The sequence below is a fragment of the Trichoplusia ni genome, chromosome 12, assembly GCF_003590095.1.
Source record: "Trichoplusia ni isolate ovarian cell line Hi5 chromosome 12, tn1, whole genome shotgun sequence".
In the NCBI taxonomy this organism is placed as follows: Eukaryota; Metazoa; Arthropoda; class Insecta; order Lepidoptera; family Noctuidae; genus Trichoplusia; species Trichoplusia ni.
This window is the reverse complement of record NC_039489.1, coordinates 3,781,536-3,801,452: the sequence shown is the minus strand read 5'-3', so window position 1 is coordinate 3,801,452 and position 19,917 is coordinate 3,781,536. Positions and strand designations below refer to the sequence as shown.

General features: G+C 35.5%; 2 protein-coding genes across 3 annotated transcripts in view; both read right to left on the bottom strand.

Moving 5' to 3' along the window:
• Positions 1-2,728: 2,728 nt before the first annotated feature.
• Positions 2,729-19,917, bottom strand: part of LOC113499511 (aspartic and glutamic acid-rich protein-like) — a 29,874-nt gene continuing 12,685 nt past the window's right edge. The window contains exons 2-10 of one of the 2 annotated variants that reach the window (XM_026880016.1): positions 15,975-17,681; positions 15,465-15,626; positions 14,715-14,916; positions 6,127-6,340; positions 5,435-5,562; positions 4,936-5,081; positions 4,434-4,524; positions 3,837-3,889; positions 2,729-3,417 (exon numbers count right to left, since the gene is read on the bottom strand). In XM_026880016.1, the coding sequence (XP_026735817.1) occupies positions 3,871-3,889; positions 4,434-4,524; positions 4,936-5,081; positions 5,435-5,562; positions 6,127-6,340; positions 14,715-14,916; positions 15,465-15,626; positions 15,975-17,681 (2,669 nt within the window). In that variant the 3' untranslated portion in view covers positions 2,729-3,417; positions 3,837-3,870. The remainder of the gene's footprint in view (positions 3,418-3,836; positions 3,890-4,433; positions 4,525-4,935; positions 5,082-5,434; positions 5,563-6,126; positions 6,341-14,714; positions 14,917-15,464; positions 15,627-15,974; positions 17,682-19,917) is intronic. The other variant, XM_026880015.1, reaches the window with a different exon arrangement.
• Positions 10,158-12,554, bottom strand: LOC113499513. The gene has a single exon (XM_026880017.1). The coding sequence runs from the start codon at positions 11,120-11,122 to the stop codon at positions 10,166-10,168; it is 957 nt and encodes a 318-aa protein (XP_026735818.1). The 5' UTR covers positions 11,123-12,554; the 3' UTR covers positions 10,158-10,165.

The window sequence follows — 19,917 nt, the reverse complement described above, 5'->3', positions numbered from 1 at the left end:
ATATAATTATGAAAATTGTGAAGAATTAAAATATGACAATCACCTTGTTTGAATAAATAGAAGGAAGGAATTGATATCATTCCCATTTATATTATATTTATTCCGAATTTCACAAATTATAACTATAGCAATTAGACCAAAAATATGTATTAAAAGCTTCAGGTATGATAAATACTTAGTGAAAATATATTTTTACTAATTAATATGTTTCAATGATTTTGGCATTTGAAATTGACATCAGCATATTATTTGGCAAATTATTTTATTCGTTGCGAATGGGAAAAAATATTCCCATATCAAACGATAAATTGGGAATTAGCAATAAAGTTAGGTTTCGTTATGATGATATAATATTTTTTTATTATATTATGTTTCATTAATTTATCTTTTCAATATATAATATTTTACACACTTTTAATAACTTATGTGTATATTGGTTTTACGGGAAGGAAAGCACACATAAGACCCTACCAACAATAGGTACCCGTATTAGTTCCTGTAAGTGGCATTTTCCAAAATATGGATTATACTGGAAATAGGAATTTCAGAAAGTAGGAATTTCAGATTACCCAGAAACTGGGAAAAAACTGAATTAGTAATGATCTGGAGTGGGACGAGACCTTTTTATGTAAGACTGTTGCAGTCGTAGAGGTGTGCTGGCAGGCTGGCGTTGGCAAGGATTGGTAGGCTTCCTGGCTTTTAGAATAATATACAAGCATTTTAATTTTCCCACGTTTTTTGACACTCACTACTAGTTCGTCGTTCCAGGTGGATTTTTGCAACTCAATTTTGTGGCACTTCCCGATAAGCCAGCAGGCTGACATTTTCAGGGTAGCTTCTAACCTGATGACAATGCAATTTACAACTATAAAAACGGTTAGCCTGATTTTGATAAAATTTTAAAACGTGGGTTTTTATATTATTTTTAATCTATTATTTGATTAAAATATGTTGGAATACATTTGTACAATTTGGTCGAATAATGATTTACAATAGGCAGTAATGTATTATTAGCTGATTATGGACATCTCATATATTATACATACAATTTATTTAGTATACATATCTATCTACTATATATCTAAGGAACTATATTTATTTCAGGTAACAAGGTGACCACATTTAGCTAGGTTTTAGTCTATAATATATTAATACGTCTATTCATAGCTACATATATTATTTAGCCTTATGCTATTACTATGACATACATATATTTTATATATATTTAAGATAGAAGTTATAGCTGAAGCAAGATCAAGAGGAATCTGAAAAGATACTTTTGGCCAATGACCGAACCAGAAAACAATGCCCTTTGACAATATCATTAAACATTGTCATTTAGTTGTATATTCTGCGTTTTTTTAAGATACTATATGTTAATATAGAGTTACCTATACCCAGCTATCGGACATGTATATCTGGTATAATCATCAAAAAAAATACAATGATAGGACAACTAACAACAACAAAGTTAACCCAATATTTCTCGGTTTACGTTGTTACTTTCAATTGACTTAAAAAAACACTTTGGTATAACATTTAATAAAATTAACAGTTATAAGTAGTTTACATTTGTAGTTAATATTGTCAATGTGTACTGACAAAGGGCGACTAACATCTAATGCAAGCGTGACTGGAAAGCTTTCATATAGACTTGCGGAGGAGACTTCAGGACTGAGGGATATACAGGAGGGTTTTATTATCATGGTTTAAATACACCTTGTAATCGAAAAATGAAAAATGTAACCTCGAGGAAAACTATTAAATTTTTATTTCAATATGATTAGAGAGAATCGTAGTTGATTATGGTTCTTTCATCTGTTTTTTGACCAGTATTTTTCGATTTTAAAATGGTAATAAAATCCCCTGTATTGAATATACACGTATATTTGCTGTAGACTGGAGGCTGTAGCTGGTTTCTACATTGACATGTTAAGAGTAGATAGTTGAGATTAGAGAAACAGTCTAGTACCAATCTAGTACACAGCTAGGCACGTTTCAATTAAATCTGAGGCACATCGAACTAATGAATATATTCTTATAATATTTTGAATTTAATCTGAGGTAATTTTAGGTTGATACCTAATGTTCTTTAAGTCGTAATGACCATCAATTACATTATCATTCACCATATTGTTAAAAGTTATCTTAACTTGCAAATTCATTTAAAATAAGTATTAATATACCATTTTAAAATGTACTTCTTCCTTACACCTTACTTGCCACTTAAACTTTGGCAGGAGTTAAAACTTACAAACTTTATTCGTATAGTTATTTTTGTATGTCGGCACTCGGCACTAACATACATACTTTTTTAATACTAAAAGGATAAAATCTTTAAAACTGAAGACAATAGAATTTGTCTCAGGAATGGCAATCTGTCACAACCCTATTTTAAACTCTGAAAACACAACCCTGGGGAAACCAAAAGCATGCTTTATTTCTTTAAACTTATAATAGTTCATTTACCTTATGTATTCAAGGTTTATTAAAATGCTTAATTCTTTTATTAATCAACTTTCCTAACAATACCTTTTTCAATAACACCCAACCCATCCGTTTCCCATAAACTCCGAATTTCTCAAATATTCCCAATCGATACGACAGTATGGGAATTCATATTCCAAATTAAAAATAAAAGAAAAGAAACGAAATAAAAAATAACCATTTATTTATGAATAAAATTGAAACAAAAAACATATAAAATAGAAAATAATTTACAACAGAGGTTAAAGATTTTCTTTATAAAAAAACTAAAATCACAACATTTTGATATAATGTACTTTACAATATCTAACTATATGTATATCTATTAAGTATACAACGGTATAATATCTATTATTACAGTACTTTGTGGATACCGCCATTAAATTATAAAAGTACGGGAAACTAACCTAAAGTCTATTAAAAATATAAATGCAAGTTTTTGGGTGTTTCGATAACACTTTTAACGATAAATATAATAGGTAGAGGTTTTAGACATCATTGCTTACCCTCCTTATAATATTTCAATTGATTTTAAGAAGTTTGATATATATATATTATTCGATATCCAAACTTTAATTTTAGTTTAGGCCATGATACAAATTATTTTAATAGTTATGTGCCATTAATTATCGAAATATATAAAAAGCTATCAAACTTTCAAATCGATTATAAAATAATGACAGTATCCACAAAGTAATATTAAAATTTAATTAAAATCACAAAACAGTTAATTCTTACGATAACTACGTAACCTGAAATTAATCGTACTAAACATCTTTATCGATATATCGATAAACAAAAAACCATAGTTCTAGTTAGAATTCGTACAATTTACAAAACTTTGTTTCATTGATATATCGATATCGATAATTTGGAATAACTTTACATACACTTCACACTTCGTAAAAGTCTCGGGGACTTACAGCGCTCCTGAAAACATAATAAAATAATATTAGTAAACAGATAAATTATTCATAAAAATAATCCGATTAAGAAAATTGGTAATCAAAAATTTTCTTTAACCACTCTTTTTATTCTGCGTTCATGTAATAGGTACCTATATTATGTTAGAGAAAACTAAATAGTAACTTGAAAAAAAATAGGCTGCGGTGTATCACACGAAAATCAAGCGAAAGCAAAATTACTAATTTACAGCTGTTTATTATATAAACGTACAAGAATAAAATTTATAAATTGTTTATCCAATACTTTGCTTGTTAAGTAATTAGACCATACTGCCGATACGTACAACCCATGCACTGAAGTATTAAAAATGGCCCCGTGGGGAAAAGCAGTTAAGTAAAAAGCATGATGGATGAGACTATAGTTCTATTGTGAGTGATTCGTACCGTTGTGCGCATGCGCTAGAGGTGATAGTAACGGCTACACGTTTGTAGTGTACCTGGAAGTGAGGTGGGAAGAGTTAGAGGGTGACCGAGAGATAGGTATGTGGAAAGAAGCTAGGTGAAGCATGGACATCGTTATCAGGTAAATAATGAGAATTAAGTAAGATGGACGGGATAGGATGAGACATCGGAGAAAATCAGACATGATTGACTGAAACGCGTAGTTTGATCCTTAAAAAAACTGATTTTAAAGGTTTGCCAAACATTCAAATGAGCATTTAAAACAATTTTCTTTTATCTTTGGTATATTTTACACTGAGTTTTGTCCAGTTTGGGTTACAGGACTCCCTGAACGGAGGTTTAAACTGTTCCAAAAAACACGTAGTATGTTAGTCAAACATGTTTGACTCATCAAACGTCTCGGCAACTGTGAAGACATTTAATAACGAGAAATAAGAGATGCCTTAAGGGTGTTTTTTGACATAAATACATATTTATAAGTGTATGACCTGAGGAAAGTCATGCCAGAAGTATTAAAAGGAAATAGTAGTAGAAAGCAGGGGCATGCGATTGTGAACCTTCACACATTGTAATAAGTACCTGTCGCGTGTGGTGATCGCGTCTTCGTCCGAGTCCAAATCGAACAGGTCATCCCGGACATAACTCTTGTTGGAAAAGCCTCCCAGGTCCACTGGAAATAGAGGACAATGTACAGTTAATAACGTAACAAACAACAAAAACGGGACAATGATCAGAGCTTCCCAATTTTCCCCGATTTACGGGTTAATTATTCAGTGTGGGGTGAAACTCCTGCTAGCCAGTTAAACAGGAAGTTAAGGAAAATATAATCCCCTAGTATTCTTAACTCTAGCCACTAATGGACAGCCATGCTCTTAAAGAAGAAAAACTAATCTTTGAATGCTTAAGTGGGAGTACTACCACTGTTTTTTTCTACCTCCTTCCCGGCCTCATGTAGTTTTTCAAAGAAAAGAAAAATCTAACAAAAAATAATGCAGGAGTGGAAGACGGTAGGCGTCGTAGTCTGATACAATTCATGTAACTGAAAACGCAGTACATATCCTTGAAATAAAGAAGGAGTTACCTCTGGTGGAGTCATCGTACTTGTGGTCGGCCCACTTGTAGTCGTTCTCGGTGTAGAGCGGCGGGAGCGTCTGGTGCGGCGTGGGGTACAGGTCCAGGGTGCGCTTCTCGTTCTTCAGGCTGTCTGTGTCGCTGAACGCGCGCATCCTGGAACATTACCATAGGAAGTGTAGGAGAAAATTGAATGGAAGATTCGGTGCTAGCAAATAATCTGTTTTAATTGTAGGGTGTCAATACAGGTGTGGTGAAAATTTATTTTTATACTTGCGCAATGCATCGAATCTTTTAGTGAAACTCAGAAAAATAATTCATGCATAAATGCTTGTGTGCTACACGTGGAATCTGCCGTGATTTTGCAGTTTTCTTCCGTGGAACTACAATGGGCTACGTGTGTTTTAGCACTGCAGTTCAATAAGCAGGCAATACCATATACTCTAATTTCTCGTGTAACAGATAACTTTTGTATGTATGATAATGGGTCGATATATGATTAGACTGACCTGGTGTAATCCTCAAAGCAGCTGAACCTCCACAACGCGAAGGCGAGCATGGCCATGGAGAGCACCACTCCGGACGCTATCACCAGCCACACCATGAGCACCGTGCGGTCGTTCGGGATCGCATACTCCTGCAAAAGTTAGCAATGTACCTTGTTACTAAAATATTATCAGACACTGCATATTTGGACCCAGTACGGCTTGAAGATTTGTTGATGATGTAATAGTATAGGCTGCCATAAATAAATCCTCCGTTGGTATCGCATGCGTGATAGACAAGCGGGGTAAGTAATCTTAAAAAATATCACAAAGTCGTGACTTCTCTTAAACATATTGGAAATTGAACTAGTTTCCGTCAGATTAGTGTTAAATAATGGTCTATCATCCCTCCCTTCTCCCTATGCTTACATCTATAATATTTAAGTCTGTGTACCCGACTATATTAAATCAAATATACGTTTGTAAAACAATTTAAATAATGGAGAAGAAATTAAACTCAGCGGGATTGTCCAAAAGGGTTACTATGGCCCCCGTAAATCAAGGTCAACGGAAGGAACATGGGTTAGTCAGTAGGAGTCTGACACTTTCTTCCACTCAACCCAAAGCTAAAAAACTCATTGCTTTGCTTCCCATCCATAAAAGAAAACGAATTTTTAACGAATCTAAACTAGTAAAATTCAATAGTTTCCACTCACAGTAATACCCAACGCCCTCAGCCGGCTGGAGTACTTCTCCTGCGCGATGTAGGTGGTCCACATGGTGTCCAGGTCCTCGGCAGTCAGGCGCGGCTCCGCCTCCTCATCACCCTCGTACTGCAGCGGCACCCCGAACACGACCTCCACGCAGGTCTCGTAGTTCGGCCAGTGGATGTTGCACACAGCCGTCCTTGTGATCTGGGTTACTTCCAAACTGAAAAAACGAAATTGAATCAAATATTGGTTCGTTGTGTCTTTATCACCATTCTCGCATTCAAAATAGCGTCACATTGTTGAAAGATTTGTTTCTTTCCTTTAACAAAAAACGACGCACTTAAATGTCTGCATTGGATTTGGAATTGGTTTTTCAGAAAAAGTCCACCGTATTTTTTTATTGAAAATTGGACTTTTTAGTTCTTATTTATTACGTTAGGAATGAAAACGTGTTTGATTCATAATTCATTTCAAACTTAAGTTAAGCGTCTGGGTTTCCCCCTCAAATTCTCTCGAAACTTTGTAAACAGTAATAATTTAACCTAAATTATCAATATAAAACTGGAGGGAACACCAAACTATCAGCAAAAAAGTACATCTATCCAAACTTTCACGTAAACCATCTTATTTGTAACATTACTTAACAACAATAACCCAAGCTCAACTCGCACGAGTGTCATGCACAGTATACAAAATTCCCGAAAATAATTCACAACAAACGTGAATCCCGTAGACATTGATTCACAAACGCAGAGTACGTAACAAACAGAGATTTCATTACTTATTTATAAGTTTATCTTTCGTCGTACACATCAGAACGTGCTAACTTGCCTTCGCAGTGCGGTTCCGCAATGCGTATTTCATTCTCAACATCTTTTTAACCCCCGACGCAAAGGGTAAGTCCCAAGGCAATAAGTTTGACGCGTCTATCAATCTGTGTGTCTTTGGCTACGTAGGCGTAGGTGTACCTCCCGAACGGATGGAGCGATTTTGATGTAGTTTGTTGTGAATTAAAAGTTAATTATTTGAGAAAAACAGTGAGTAGCGGTGTGGTTTGGGTCGATGTTTAATTACGTAGAAATATATGCGAGTAGTCATCAAAAGTAAATTAGTTTGACATTATAAATAGAAGCGATTAGAAACGAATTATCGGATTAATTAACTAGTATATAATGTTTGTCGATAAACACTTATTTTTGTTGTAGCAGTTTATTTAATAAATTTTCAGTTCTACCTGCCCGGTAATAATATCAACTAATAGTAAGTTTGAATTAACTGGAGTATTTTTGTTAAGGATTAATTTATAAAGTTTTGATGACAGTCATACGCAGTATAAATATCAGCCTGATCTAATAAATAACGCCTGACACGAGTCAAACATTAAACAAGTAATACATATTTATGACTAAGGGTCGGTACACATGTTACGCGCGTCAAAAGCATAACGCTCATGCATTAATGACAACAACGCGTGATGTTCAGATAAATGAAATGTTCATAGCTTAGTAGGTAGCTTGTACATGTTTTGTGATAATGTTAGGGTTGTTAAAGGTGATTAGTATTGACTGCATCAAGTAGAGTTGATTTGAAAATTTAAAAAATACATTTGAGTGAATCAGCGACGCTTAAACACATTTTTTTTTGTTGAAGCATACTATGTTTCATTGACGAATCGTTGTCACAAATGCTTCAATGTTTCAGTGAATTTAATTAAATAATTCATTCATGTTATAAATTTTACATGTGTTTTTTGAGAACACTCGAGTAGACATTTTCCAACCTTTAGAATAAAAGTGGAAAAAAAAACTCAATGGTCGCAGTCTTTTAGAGTCCAGATATTTTTTTAATGCGAATATGAGGGTACGTTCTCATGCAGAGTATTTCTTGGACTAGTTGATATCGCGGCAATGCGCGGCTAATACCGCGTGTTAACAGATGTGGCCGAACCCTAACATACAAAACGTGCTCATCCGATCCCACAATAGATCAGTGTCAAAGTTTACGATCTGCATCGAAGGCCGACGCCATTGATAAATAATCTACGCACAGAACTACGTCACATGAGAAAATATAAATGCATAATATTAGATAATAGTAGGCAGAATATGTTTGATGGAACCTTAAAGCCTGCTTTTTGGATACCCCATTATATCAACGTATAGATAATTTATTTAAAACAAAAAATATTTTTAGACATTGGTCAAATATTTCTAATTACTTCAGGGTTAATATTCTTGCGAAAGAGATTTAATTGATGCATTAGTTTTGGGGCCACGAATTTACTAAAAACCCTTAAATTAAATTTAAAAGATAAAGGTCTTGTATATAATATTATTTTATTTATTATTTAAAGTCGTTGGATTTTGTTGGCTTGTGTTATGAGTAACATCCTGAGAGATACGAGAAGCCTTAAATAAATTACTCTAAACATGAATGTCTCTACTAACTATTGTAATTCATTGTAAAACAAAACGCAGTACCTCTGCCTACCTCTACAGTAAACCACCTTCATAATAAACGTTATTCAGAACAAAACATTTCTCTGTTTCTATTGTTTATCGTGGCATTTATCAATAAACTCTTATCACACGACATTATCAATTCAATGACACGAATATGAATTCTAAATGATAATAATTTCCACACTCGTATGAAAACTCAATAGATACATGTTCTAGCTAATGCCTGTTATCTATATCCATGTTCAAGACAAAGAAATATGAGTACCTGTGTTATGATAGCCTTTGTTACATGGAAAATGGAGGATTTTATTTTTAACTTGGAGACAGAGGTTTGGCTCACACGTGTGAAGTGGTTGGCCTGTATGAGTAGGTTTCGTCTAGGTCTGAATATAACCTTTGTAGAGGTGTGAGTATTATGAGTGTTCAGAATTTGGTTATGTTTAGTTTTTAGTCGAATGATGTTTCAAATAGTTTTTTGAATAGACTTTTTAAGCAAGTATTTGACAAATACTTGTTTTATCATACTCGTAGCATGATGAAATATAAAAAAGTATACTTAAGTAAAGAACTGCTACAGAAATTTGGTGCCTAAATTGTGTAACAAAATATCGGGCAGTTCAGCTAAAATAATTCTCACAAGCAAGTTACGGATTCCTCAATAAGTTCCCTTATTATTCCCTTTTGTACTTGAAATATATAAATCCCTATTGGATAATACAAGCTTATTATTCTACAAAAACAACTTCATGTAAAAAACATATGAGACTCACCAATAACATAGTCTTCTATCCTTACGACGTATCTTATGCTAATCTAACATTACTCCTATATGACACGGACTCTTCTTATAAACGGGGTTATATACATAATATATCAATACTGTATCGTTTGTCTAACGTTTCCAGTCTTTACATCAATCGCGATATGTCTTTGGCTTTGTGCTTCCATTCTACACTAAAATGTACCAAGAAATGTGTCTCCCAATCTCATACAAGCTTTTCTTCTGTGAACTTTACTGGCTGGTTGATAACTTCTGCTGTGCTGTCTGTCTCTTGTATGTTATCATTATTATTATAATTATCCTTCTTAGTGTCGACAACTTCATCAGGTGTCGTTGCATTGTTGTTGTCTACCTTACCCTCCTCCAAATTCAAGTCTGACTTCTTCTTGGCAACTTTAGTGTGTAATTTCAGTTCGTTATTGGACACTTGGGGGTAGTGATGTAGTATCGCCGTCGTGTTAAAAGTAATCTTACCATATTTAACTATCTCAGTGGGCCTCTTAGCGTAACTAGTACTAGGTATAGCTAAATCTATGTTCTGTTCTACATCAGGTGAGTTTGCAGCGCTGTTAGTATAGTCCTTCGTCTCCTCTATAAGTCCTAATGCTATTCGCTTACTTTTCTTAAAGTTTTCCATATAACTATTGTGAAGATTCATATCTACAGTGTTGTTTTGTTTGAGTGGCAACGAGTTTGGCAGCCGGTGAGCTCTGTCCTCGGCTGTGTATCACAATTGTTTCTGGTTAGGGTTCTTGATTATCTGGTCGTTGGCCGCCGCGAGGTCGCGCGCGGCGTTTGTTAGCTATGTTTGGGACTGCACCATGGAGATACTGGTCGTCTCTGTGACGATGGTGGGCGCCGGGAACTCCTCGCTCGTCGAGTCGTAAATGGGGAACTCGCAGCAGAGCACGAACTTCAGGAACCTTGGCACCTCCACGTATATAGCGGGTGGGATCGGTATCAGGGGCGAGGTGGACGCCTTGTAATACAAGTAATCTGGGTTATCTCTGTATTTTTCGTCGGCGGATCGTTCGAGCAAAGGAATACCAGATAAGAACAAAATGATCGCCGTCGTAAACAGTGGCGATAGTATCGCGATCCATTCGACACCGTTAATTACGTTTAAGGAAATTATAAATATCCCCCACCACAGCACCACCTCGCCGAAGTAATTAGGGTGTCTCGAGAGTCCCCAGAGCCCGTCATTGCACCACTTGCCTTGGTTCTCGGGCTCCTGTCGAAACGCAAACTTCTGTAGATCAGCATATGTTTCTATCAGCAGACCAATCACAAACACTCCAGCACCCGCGGAGTCCAAGGTAGTCATCGTTTTCGGGGACTTTGGAAACGAATGATGCGGCGAGTTTATTATAATAACCGGCAGACTGACAACATACACCCACACCGCTTGGAACGTGTAGAACACTGCAAACCTCAACGTATTACTTTTACGATCCTCGAACTGTTTGTCTCTACCTATGTGATAGATTCTGTAGATGAGGTAGCCAGACAGCCTGACGCCCCAGAGGCAGACGAACGCCGTCACCATCAGCTGTCTGCTGTCATAGCTCTTGAGGTGCGATCCGCCTTGGCCGAGGAAGAAGGTCAACAAGGCTATTATAATGAAGTTCGCCCCGCCAGTGAAGTCCGTGACTTTATCATTCTGGAACAGCGACGCTATCGTGAAGAACAGTATCTGCATAGCAACGGTCACCATAGCGCTGATAGCGAAGTTGTTCCTGTCTATGAGAGGCTCCATTCTGTGTGTTTGACACTAGATTCTGTATTTGGCATCAGGGAACGTTCGAATCGATTCTGTGGCGCAATGCTGCATTTTGGAATATCACTCTTATATTAAACATGTTAAAGTTTTGAATTTTGTGCACATCGTTACTGGTTTTTTCACTTGCAAGCACTAATAGATGTTTTATGTATTTACAGTTGGTTTTTGTATATTATTTGGTTTAAAAGCGGTTTTATAAGCTCGTCGCGTAAGCTTTACTGAAATAGATTTTGACGTTTCCAGTGCGCATGAAGGCTCGCAGTACGCATGCGCGAGGGGCCGTGACCACAGACCGGCGTGCCGGAGCTTACGACATGATATTTCTCTAGAATGCTTCACAAATAATATCTTATGGAGTTCAATTGTTTTTTTAAATATTGCGCTGGTTATTTAGTTCGATATTTTTGAGTAGATGACAAGTGAATGCTTTTGTTATTCAAATCGATTTGTAAGTGGGTCAGTGACGTAGGAGCGACGAGAATAGAAATGTTCTGCGTATTTGTGTATATATATATACGGAGCAAGAATGTATGCGACAGTGTAACGAGTTCCGCTTGTTATATAATTAAACCTGGTACTTTAAAGTGGGTGAGCAGATGCCTAAGTAAAACGTACTTATAGAAAATGCCGATTTCGTTTTCGAACAAGGAAATTCAGTAACCATTGAACGTTTTTAAAAATAATTTGTTTGTTTCAGAAATATGACTTATCTAAGATATGGATTAAAACCTTTTATTGTGTTTCCGTTATTGTATTAATATGTTATGATTATTATCATTGTTTTATCTTCAATAATAACATGAAATATATTTTAAGCGTTTACGTATTATTGCGCTGTTGATAGCAAAAGGGTAATGGAGTATTTTGCTAACACATTAACAAAAACGAATTTGGCATGTATTCGTAAAAGAAAGAACATTTGTTTTATTTGCACTATTTCATTTCATTTCATTAGACCGTTTTTTTGCCCACATCATTAATATTTATGACGGACCACCCTATTTCTCCCCTTAAATAGTGAAACGCAACTAAAACGATTCAACACACTATCCGTCGCTTCTCTTTGCTCTACAATGAAAGGGACAGCAAGAGTGTTAATGCTAGTAATAGCTGTTATCCGCATTAAACTATTTTGAAAACGTCTTTTTATGCAAATCTTTTTGTAGACATTGCAGATAGATTATTGAAATACCAGCTTAAATACAGCCTACTGTTGAACTCAAATCTCTTTCCATATACGAAAGGTTTGAGCATTAATAAACGCTTGTTCAGATAAAATAGCTAATGACTAACACGTAAGTGATGTGTTTTTTTTTTTAATAGAGAAAATATGTTTTCTTTTGTTTTACTTATCGAATTAAAGAATCAAACAACATAATTGACTAAACTCAATAACAATTCAAAACGCCTACTAGGGTTCTCAACTTACAGAAAACACGATAAAACGAAGAATGAAAATATTTCTAAGAATTCTAATTAAAAAAATACTAAGGTTATTAAAAAAGGTTTTAATTGAATTCGCAAATGAACATTGTAAACCACAAAAACAAAAATTTACCGTTAATTTAAGTTAAAAACAGACGTTTTCCTGTTAATTTATTAATTAGGCCAAACAATACCTTTTAGATCAACTTGAATTTAAATAAGTTCTATTATTCATAATTACATTATAGGTTAACGAATCATATTTATTTATATTGGTGCCCTTAACATGGATATATATTATTTGAAAAGTGAAAAGCATAGGCAGCTTCAATAAGTTCTGTTTAGTATTTAGTATTAAAATAACAGACAATAGTAGTTAATTGTGTAACTTTCTAACTTATAATTGATTTTACAATTCCCAAATGGCCATCTTTGTCATAGCGAGTTCCTCCTTGTTTCGGAAGGCACGTTAAATTGTGGGTCCCGGCTGTTATTCCTACATCTTTGACAGTCGTTACAGGTAGTCATAAGCTTGAAAAAAGTCTGACAGTCAGTCTAACCAAGGGGTATTGTGTTGCCCAGGTAACTGGGTTGAGGGGATCAGATAGGCAGTCGCTTCTTGTAAAACACTGGTACTCAGCTGAAACCGGTTGGACTGGTAGCCGACCCCAACATAGTTGGGAAAAGGCTAGGCCGATGATGATGAATGGGTGACCATTCCTTTTAGAATTTACGAAACGTATTTCTTTATATTTTTTATGTTTGCCGAAGGACTAAAAAGGCCTCCGGTTACCTCCAAACTTTTATATTGGTATTTTTTTATCTTGAAAGGAAGCATTTTTGAAGAGTATGAATTTATTAAAATAAATTTCAAAAACCTTTGTCTAATACATTCATGATTACGTCTAGTAAAGTTAGTTTTATCAATTATAGATCTGAAATGATTAAATTCTTTCACAGATTAAATACTTAAATCATGAATTTAGATCTGATATCATTGTTTAAAGGGAAGTCGATATCTTTTAATTCTTAGAAGCACTATGAGGTTTATAATAAGAATGTACTATTCTGACAGCAATAATGTCCTAAATTGTTACCAAATACGGGGTGGTTAGTGAATAAAATAAACATAGGAGGGTAGCGAACGTCCTTACTTCCCACAGAAGACAGGCAAAAAATTCCCCTTTTTGTAAGATCCCACGGGGACATAGAATCGGGATAAAAACTATTCTATGTGTTAATTCTGGTTATATAAATTTATCTGGTTATTTTTTTTTGGATAAGAGTTATCATAGTAGAATATTCTATCTATCTATCTATTTCGCGTTTTAAATATTAGTAGGATGTGCCACTGTTAAATTATTATACTCAGTATTTATAAATACAATAACAAAAGAACATTCGGTGGTCTATTATTTCTAATGAAATATTAAAAAGGCCCTTATAGTGGAACAAAAAAAACTTGGATCAAATGTTTGTCCCAGGTGGCATATTATGTACTGGTAATTAGCTTGTTGAACAGTAGTTTCAAACTCGGTTATCCAGGCAGGTATAATTAACAGCTATATCTTAATAGCCAGTATTCGTCACGCCAGCTCTTTGCGCATTGGATGCGGAGTATTATGACTTAAGAGTTCTTTATCGGTGAAAAATATTATATTTATGACTTTATCGTATTTCGTGTACAATGGCTTTGTTTTGTAATCCCGTGATAATGTCGTGGATATTATAGTTGTAGTTTTCCTATCATGGTTTTGAAAGATGATCGAAGCAAAAGAATGACAAGAAAATCCGCCCTAAAATATCATGCTGTCATTGTCTAAGTCTAGTGGAATAAAAAGACGGATAGACATACTATCAAATAGACCTCTTTTTGTATTGTATTGACCTCAAACATACACCTTCAGGTGCTTTGCCGGCTAGTTTGGTGAATTTTGAGATAACAGCTGATAAAATGATATTGAATAAGAACACAATAGTATGGAACAATTTCAGGAAGTGTTTTAAATGTCTCAAATTATTTGTTCGTTATTTAACTTGTACCTACTTCTTGGACCTTGCTTACTTTCACACCGTTCCTTTCGATATCAAAACATTTTATCTCCAAAAACCCAATCTAACAAATCCCATCAAATGAACTCACGTGGTATTCAGTCCAGGATCGATATCATTATCCCTGATGTACTCCTCAGCCATGTCCGCGACCAGCTTCTTGAACTCCTCGTGCACCTCGTGGAACTGGGGCATGCTGACTCCAGCCAGGTTGAGGACCAGCGTCTGGTTGGGAGGCATTATGATGGGCTGGGGTACTGGGTCCACCTCCTCAGCTGTTGGTGGTAAAGGCCCTGGAAATTGGTGGTGAAGAGTAAGAGATTTTGATCTTTATCTCTGAGTATTTAGGAAGCTGAATCTTTATTATGGATTAAAAGCTACTTGTAAATAGATATAAGTGAGTTTATTTATTGATTTATTTAATTTATTTGACACACACATCTTACATCTATTATTACAGGTTACACCTAATTCAACAGATGAAGTACATACATACATAGGTATTGTATCAATATCTAGAATGGGAAGTTGGTTAGTCATGAGGTTGATTAAGACGTGTTGTTGATTTCATATTAAGACACACAAAGAGTGTTGCATCTGAATTCAGATCTCAAAGAAAAATCTACTATAAAAGAAAAATACATTATCACTTCTTAAGCATACATTATTTTTTGTTTTCCTAGACGAATAAGAAAAATTGTTTTTTTTTTTTAATGAAATTGAATCACATACAAACAAGGAAATTAGAACCACGATACTATGAACCATAGAGAGCTGAATTCAGGTTTACAAATACATACAACATTTGAAGAGATAGAATTTACTAAGTAGTTATACTTACAAATCAGTTTGACAGTAAGTCGGAATCCTTTAAGTAAGGCCCAGCCACCCTTAGACTCGAACCTGGCAAACATTCTGTCGACGCCGACAAATCTATATTTCCGCTCAGAGTGTAATTGATACGAGAAGATTAACCCATCATTACCGCTCTCGTCTAATCCACCTGGGAAACAAAAAACGATTTTAAACTGTATAGTTATATACATTAAAAATTTAGGACGTTTTTCAAAAATTGTCCAACAATCCTGAAAGATACACGATGTTCCTTTGACTACATTAAGTGCAAGATAGACGGAACGCAAAGCGGTACTTTCGTTCTCAGTACCTACATAGGATAAAAACTCAAGGTTTTAAGTCTGTGTAATACATACGTGACACAATTTCACATTAGACCACTGGTTTGACGTGCAGGGTGAGCCGATTACACAGAAAATTTGTATCTTCTTTATATTTTGGCCAACTCTGTCCCAAATGGCAGAATAAATGCAAAAACATGGGATAACATAATTACCTGGCTTAATGAGAAGATAGTCTCCTCTGCCACCGTTAATGTTGAACTCGGTGATGTTCATCTCGATGCCTGTTCCTGGGCCTTCAAATATCCAGTCAACAATGTTGTTGCTGGGATAGTTGTTAGGCCAGTTTGGTGACGTCACAACTACTGGCTCATCAGGAGACAAAGTTATGCGTATCGGTGCAACGTGCTTCTCGAAGTTTTCAGACTTCATATCCAGATCTTCACTGTGCTCAGCCACGAACTTTGTCATTAAATCACTGAGTTCTGCGCTTGATAAATCGTCGGTGTTTTCTGTTGTGGGTGCTTCGTTGGCTTGAGTGGTACTTGCCTCAGCCGCATCAATTTCTTCGGCGTCATCATTCTTGGGTTGAGTATCGTCAACTAAAGCATCGTTACCATACGACTGAGGTTCTTTAATGTCGTCGGAGAACACTTGTCTGATGACGCTGTCAATATCTTCATCAGCACTTGGTTCAGGATCAACTGGTTCACCGAAATTGTCAATGTAGTCGAATATTTCCTGTGCATTTTCAGTCGTACTTGTTTTCGAAGTTTCAGCTTGGTCGCCCTCTTCGACATTGTCTTCCGCGGCTTGTTCAACTGGTTCAGCTGGTTCTTGGTGGTCCTCGTTGTTTAGATCTTGTTGTTCGTTATCAGTTTGGTTTGCAAACGCAGCAAAAATATCTGACAAATTGCTGTCATCAATAACTTCGTAGTCGTCAGAATCTTCGTTTTCATCCAGATTTTCGTCAGCTTCAGCTGATTGTTGTTCATTACTGAATTCATTCAAAAGGTTGCGTTTGGCACCTTCAGCTTCATTTTCTCGCAAAGCCAAAACAACATCTTCTTTATAAGGCTTTTGGTATTTTTCCTCATATTCTTGAACGTTGTCATACTGTTCATCATCGTCGTCTACATCATCCTCGTCTGATTTATCGTCGGTTAATTTGTCAAGAGTTTCAAACAGTTTGTCTAAATCTGCATTAAGATCTGCGTAAATTTTCTGGGGGGAGTCTTCATCTTCATTGTCTCCATTAAACATATCCTCTTCACTCTTGTCTTCATCTTGTTCATCAGAGTTTTCATAGTCATCCGCTTCAAACGCATCGTCATCTTCTTGTAAAAGTCTGTTGGTCTCATCAATCAAGCTTTGAGCTTGTTCATCAATTGGATCAACTTCCTCATTAACTGCGCCTTCGTCTTGTGGATCCTCAAAGTTTCCACTGTCCTCATTCAAAATATTTCTAGTCTCTTCTAAAATATCTTTATTGTCTTCTGCTGATGGTACAGGAAGAGGTGCAATATCTTCTGCCGCTTCATCTCCCCAATTAGCGCTATCATCTACTGCATTTTCTTTGGGAGCTCCAGCTTGCTGAACATCTTCTAATGGTATGACAGCTAAGTCCTCCTCATTATCTTTGGCCTCAACAAGAACATCTTCATTTTCGCCTGCATTATCAACAGCTCCTTGTTTTTCATTGGATCTGTTGTCTTCAATCTGATAGTCTTCTAGAATATCCACTTTTTTTTCTTCTCCGTTCTGTGGTTCGTCTATCTCTTGTTTACTTACATCGCCTGTTTCAATGGGTTTCTCCAAGTTCTTATCTTCATTCGCATCTTCTTCATTATAAAAGTCATCGTAAGAACTGTCGAAGTCATTCGCCCAGTAGTCTGGGAATGAGCCGTCAAAATCGTTTTGCGCTGCAAAAAAAAGCCATAGTTATATTACTGGGTCAAACATTGAGATTACCTATGACACCAAAACCATCGGTAGTGTACCGTTTTATCAATTATATCGATTCGTTATCAACGCGGTATCTAGGTTTTGAACTCTTTTAATTTTATTATACTTTAACAAATTTCACAATATATGAAATCTGTGATCATAATATATGGTGTAAGACCAGGGCACGATTCACGCATACTATATAATTTTATTCAGGAAATGCCATTCCTCTTTATGTGACACTATCATAAAAAACGATTGCAACGAACAATACGGCTTGACATTGAACGTAAAATGCGATGTTGTTTTGTTCCGAATGTATCTATTTACATACATAAACATGCACTCATAGTCATATGCCTATTCGAGTTCAGTTCAATTTGTATCCGTTTTACCTATTGGAAAATAAAGGACATATTTCTGATGTGACTTTCTAGACTGACTTTTTTTATGGTGTTTGGTACTTATATTAAAAAAAAAATGTATTAGAAAATACAATTTTCATGGAGAAAAATAGTTTCAGTATCAGACCAAGCTTTGTTTAAACGGTAATGATATATTATATTTGTTAAGTAAAAATGTCATATGTTTGTTAAATGCGATGATTCATTTTAACATGACAACAAATGACTATATTGTTCATCACATTAAAATAAACCAAGCGCCCCTTGACCTGTGTATAACCATAAATAAATTGTATATTGATCGTGAGTAACTGTCTGTTGTCTTTTTCAGAGTTAATTAGAAGTGGACACTCGGACCAAGTGTCATTTCTTCAATCAGCCCACAATCGTCCACTGCTGGACATAGGCCCCCCAATCGCACGCCATCGAGATCTATCTTCGGCTGCGGAACGTCAATAGGAAACGCGAATGTATGGAAATGATGGGTCAAAGATTTGTGATATATCGAAACGACATATTATGTATAATTTTGTACATTTGAATGGACATTTCACTTAACTAGAGGATGGCTGTGTATATTAATTAGTTTGGGGGAATTGTTCGTTTGACCACGAAAATTGAATAAGTATCTGTTGGCTGTAATTGTTTGCGCGTCTTCTCTTTCTTGACCGGGTACTAGGGTCTCATAAAGCCTAACGTTTAGTGCATTGCTTGTAGTGTACATCTCGCCTCCACAATAGCAAGTCCTGTTGGTACCAATATATTTGAAAAAAAAAAGACTACAGTATAGGGGATTTCTGTCTCACAGCTGCAACACTCTTACTTGTAGATACTGGTACTTTCTGGTTTGGATGTAATGGAACTCTTTTAGGTGGAATGTTTTTTTGTAGCTGTAATTGTTTATTTTAAGGAAAGTTAAGTTCCTCTCTTCGAGTCTTATCACATTACGTCAACACCCCATACATACATATTTATCATTTGTCATAAATGATTCATTGAAATGTACAAAACATGTTTACTTGTGTGCGACGCAAAAGATTATTTGTCGTATCCAAAAACTTGTTCATGTAGTGTATTTCTTTTAATTGGAAACTAGGTGACCTGTTTTTTTTCTCAACCTGCTTGAAAGTAGGTGTTTTAATTAGTTATAATTTGTTTAGTTTTCTGTTTCTTACCTCAGAACTTGAATATGAACCAATTTTATTCATTCTTCTTTAGTTACAAGATGTTATTTGTCTCATAAAAATTTCATCAAGTTTGGATCAGTAATGACTAAATAATAAGTATGTGTTTTTTTATGTCAAAAGTCCTATTTCTTTCAATCGGACCTTTTCATCTGTATAATTCGAAACAATCATATTATTATGCATTAATGATTCAATTCGCTCCTAGATTGATTAACGAAATGTCCAAATAAAGTCAAAACCTTCAAACAGACAAATTATATAGATCTGTTAAAAAAATATGGTATCGCGATAACGTCAAACGAGTTTACATTTTGATAGCAATAATAAAATGTCGGTAGCTGTCGCTACTTTGCAACACACGTAATACCTCTGCGGATAAGGATTTCATTAGTAAATATCTATCTATTTGTGATAAGAGGAGCTCGCTAAGCTATAACTGTACAAGTTGATCGACCATAGGTTAAGCTACGCTTGACACTGTCGGTCCGTAGATGGGTAACCATCTTTGTCATACCGACTTCCTCCGTGTTTCGGAAGGCACGTTACATTGTTGGTCCTGGCAGTTATACATACATCTTTGACAGTTGATACAGGCAGTCAGAAGCTAGAAAGTCGTGTTG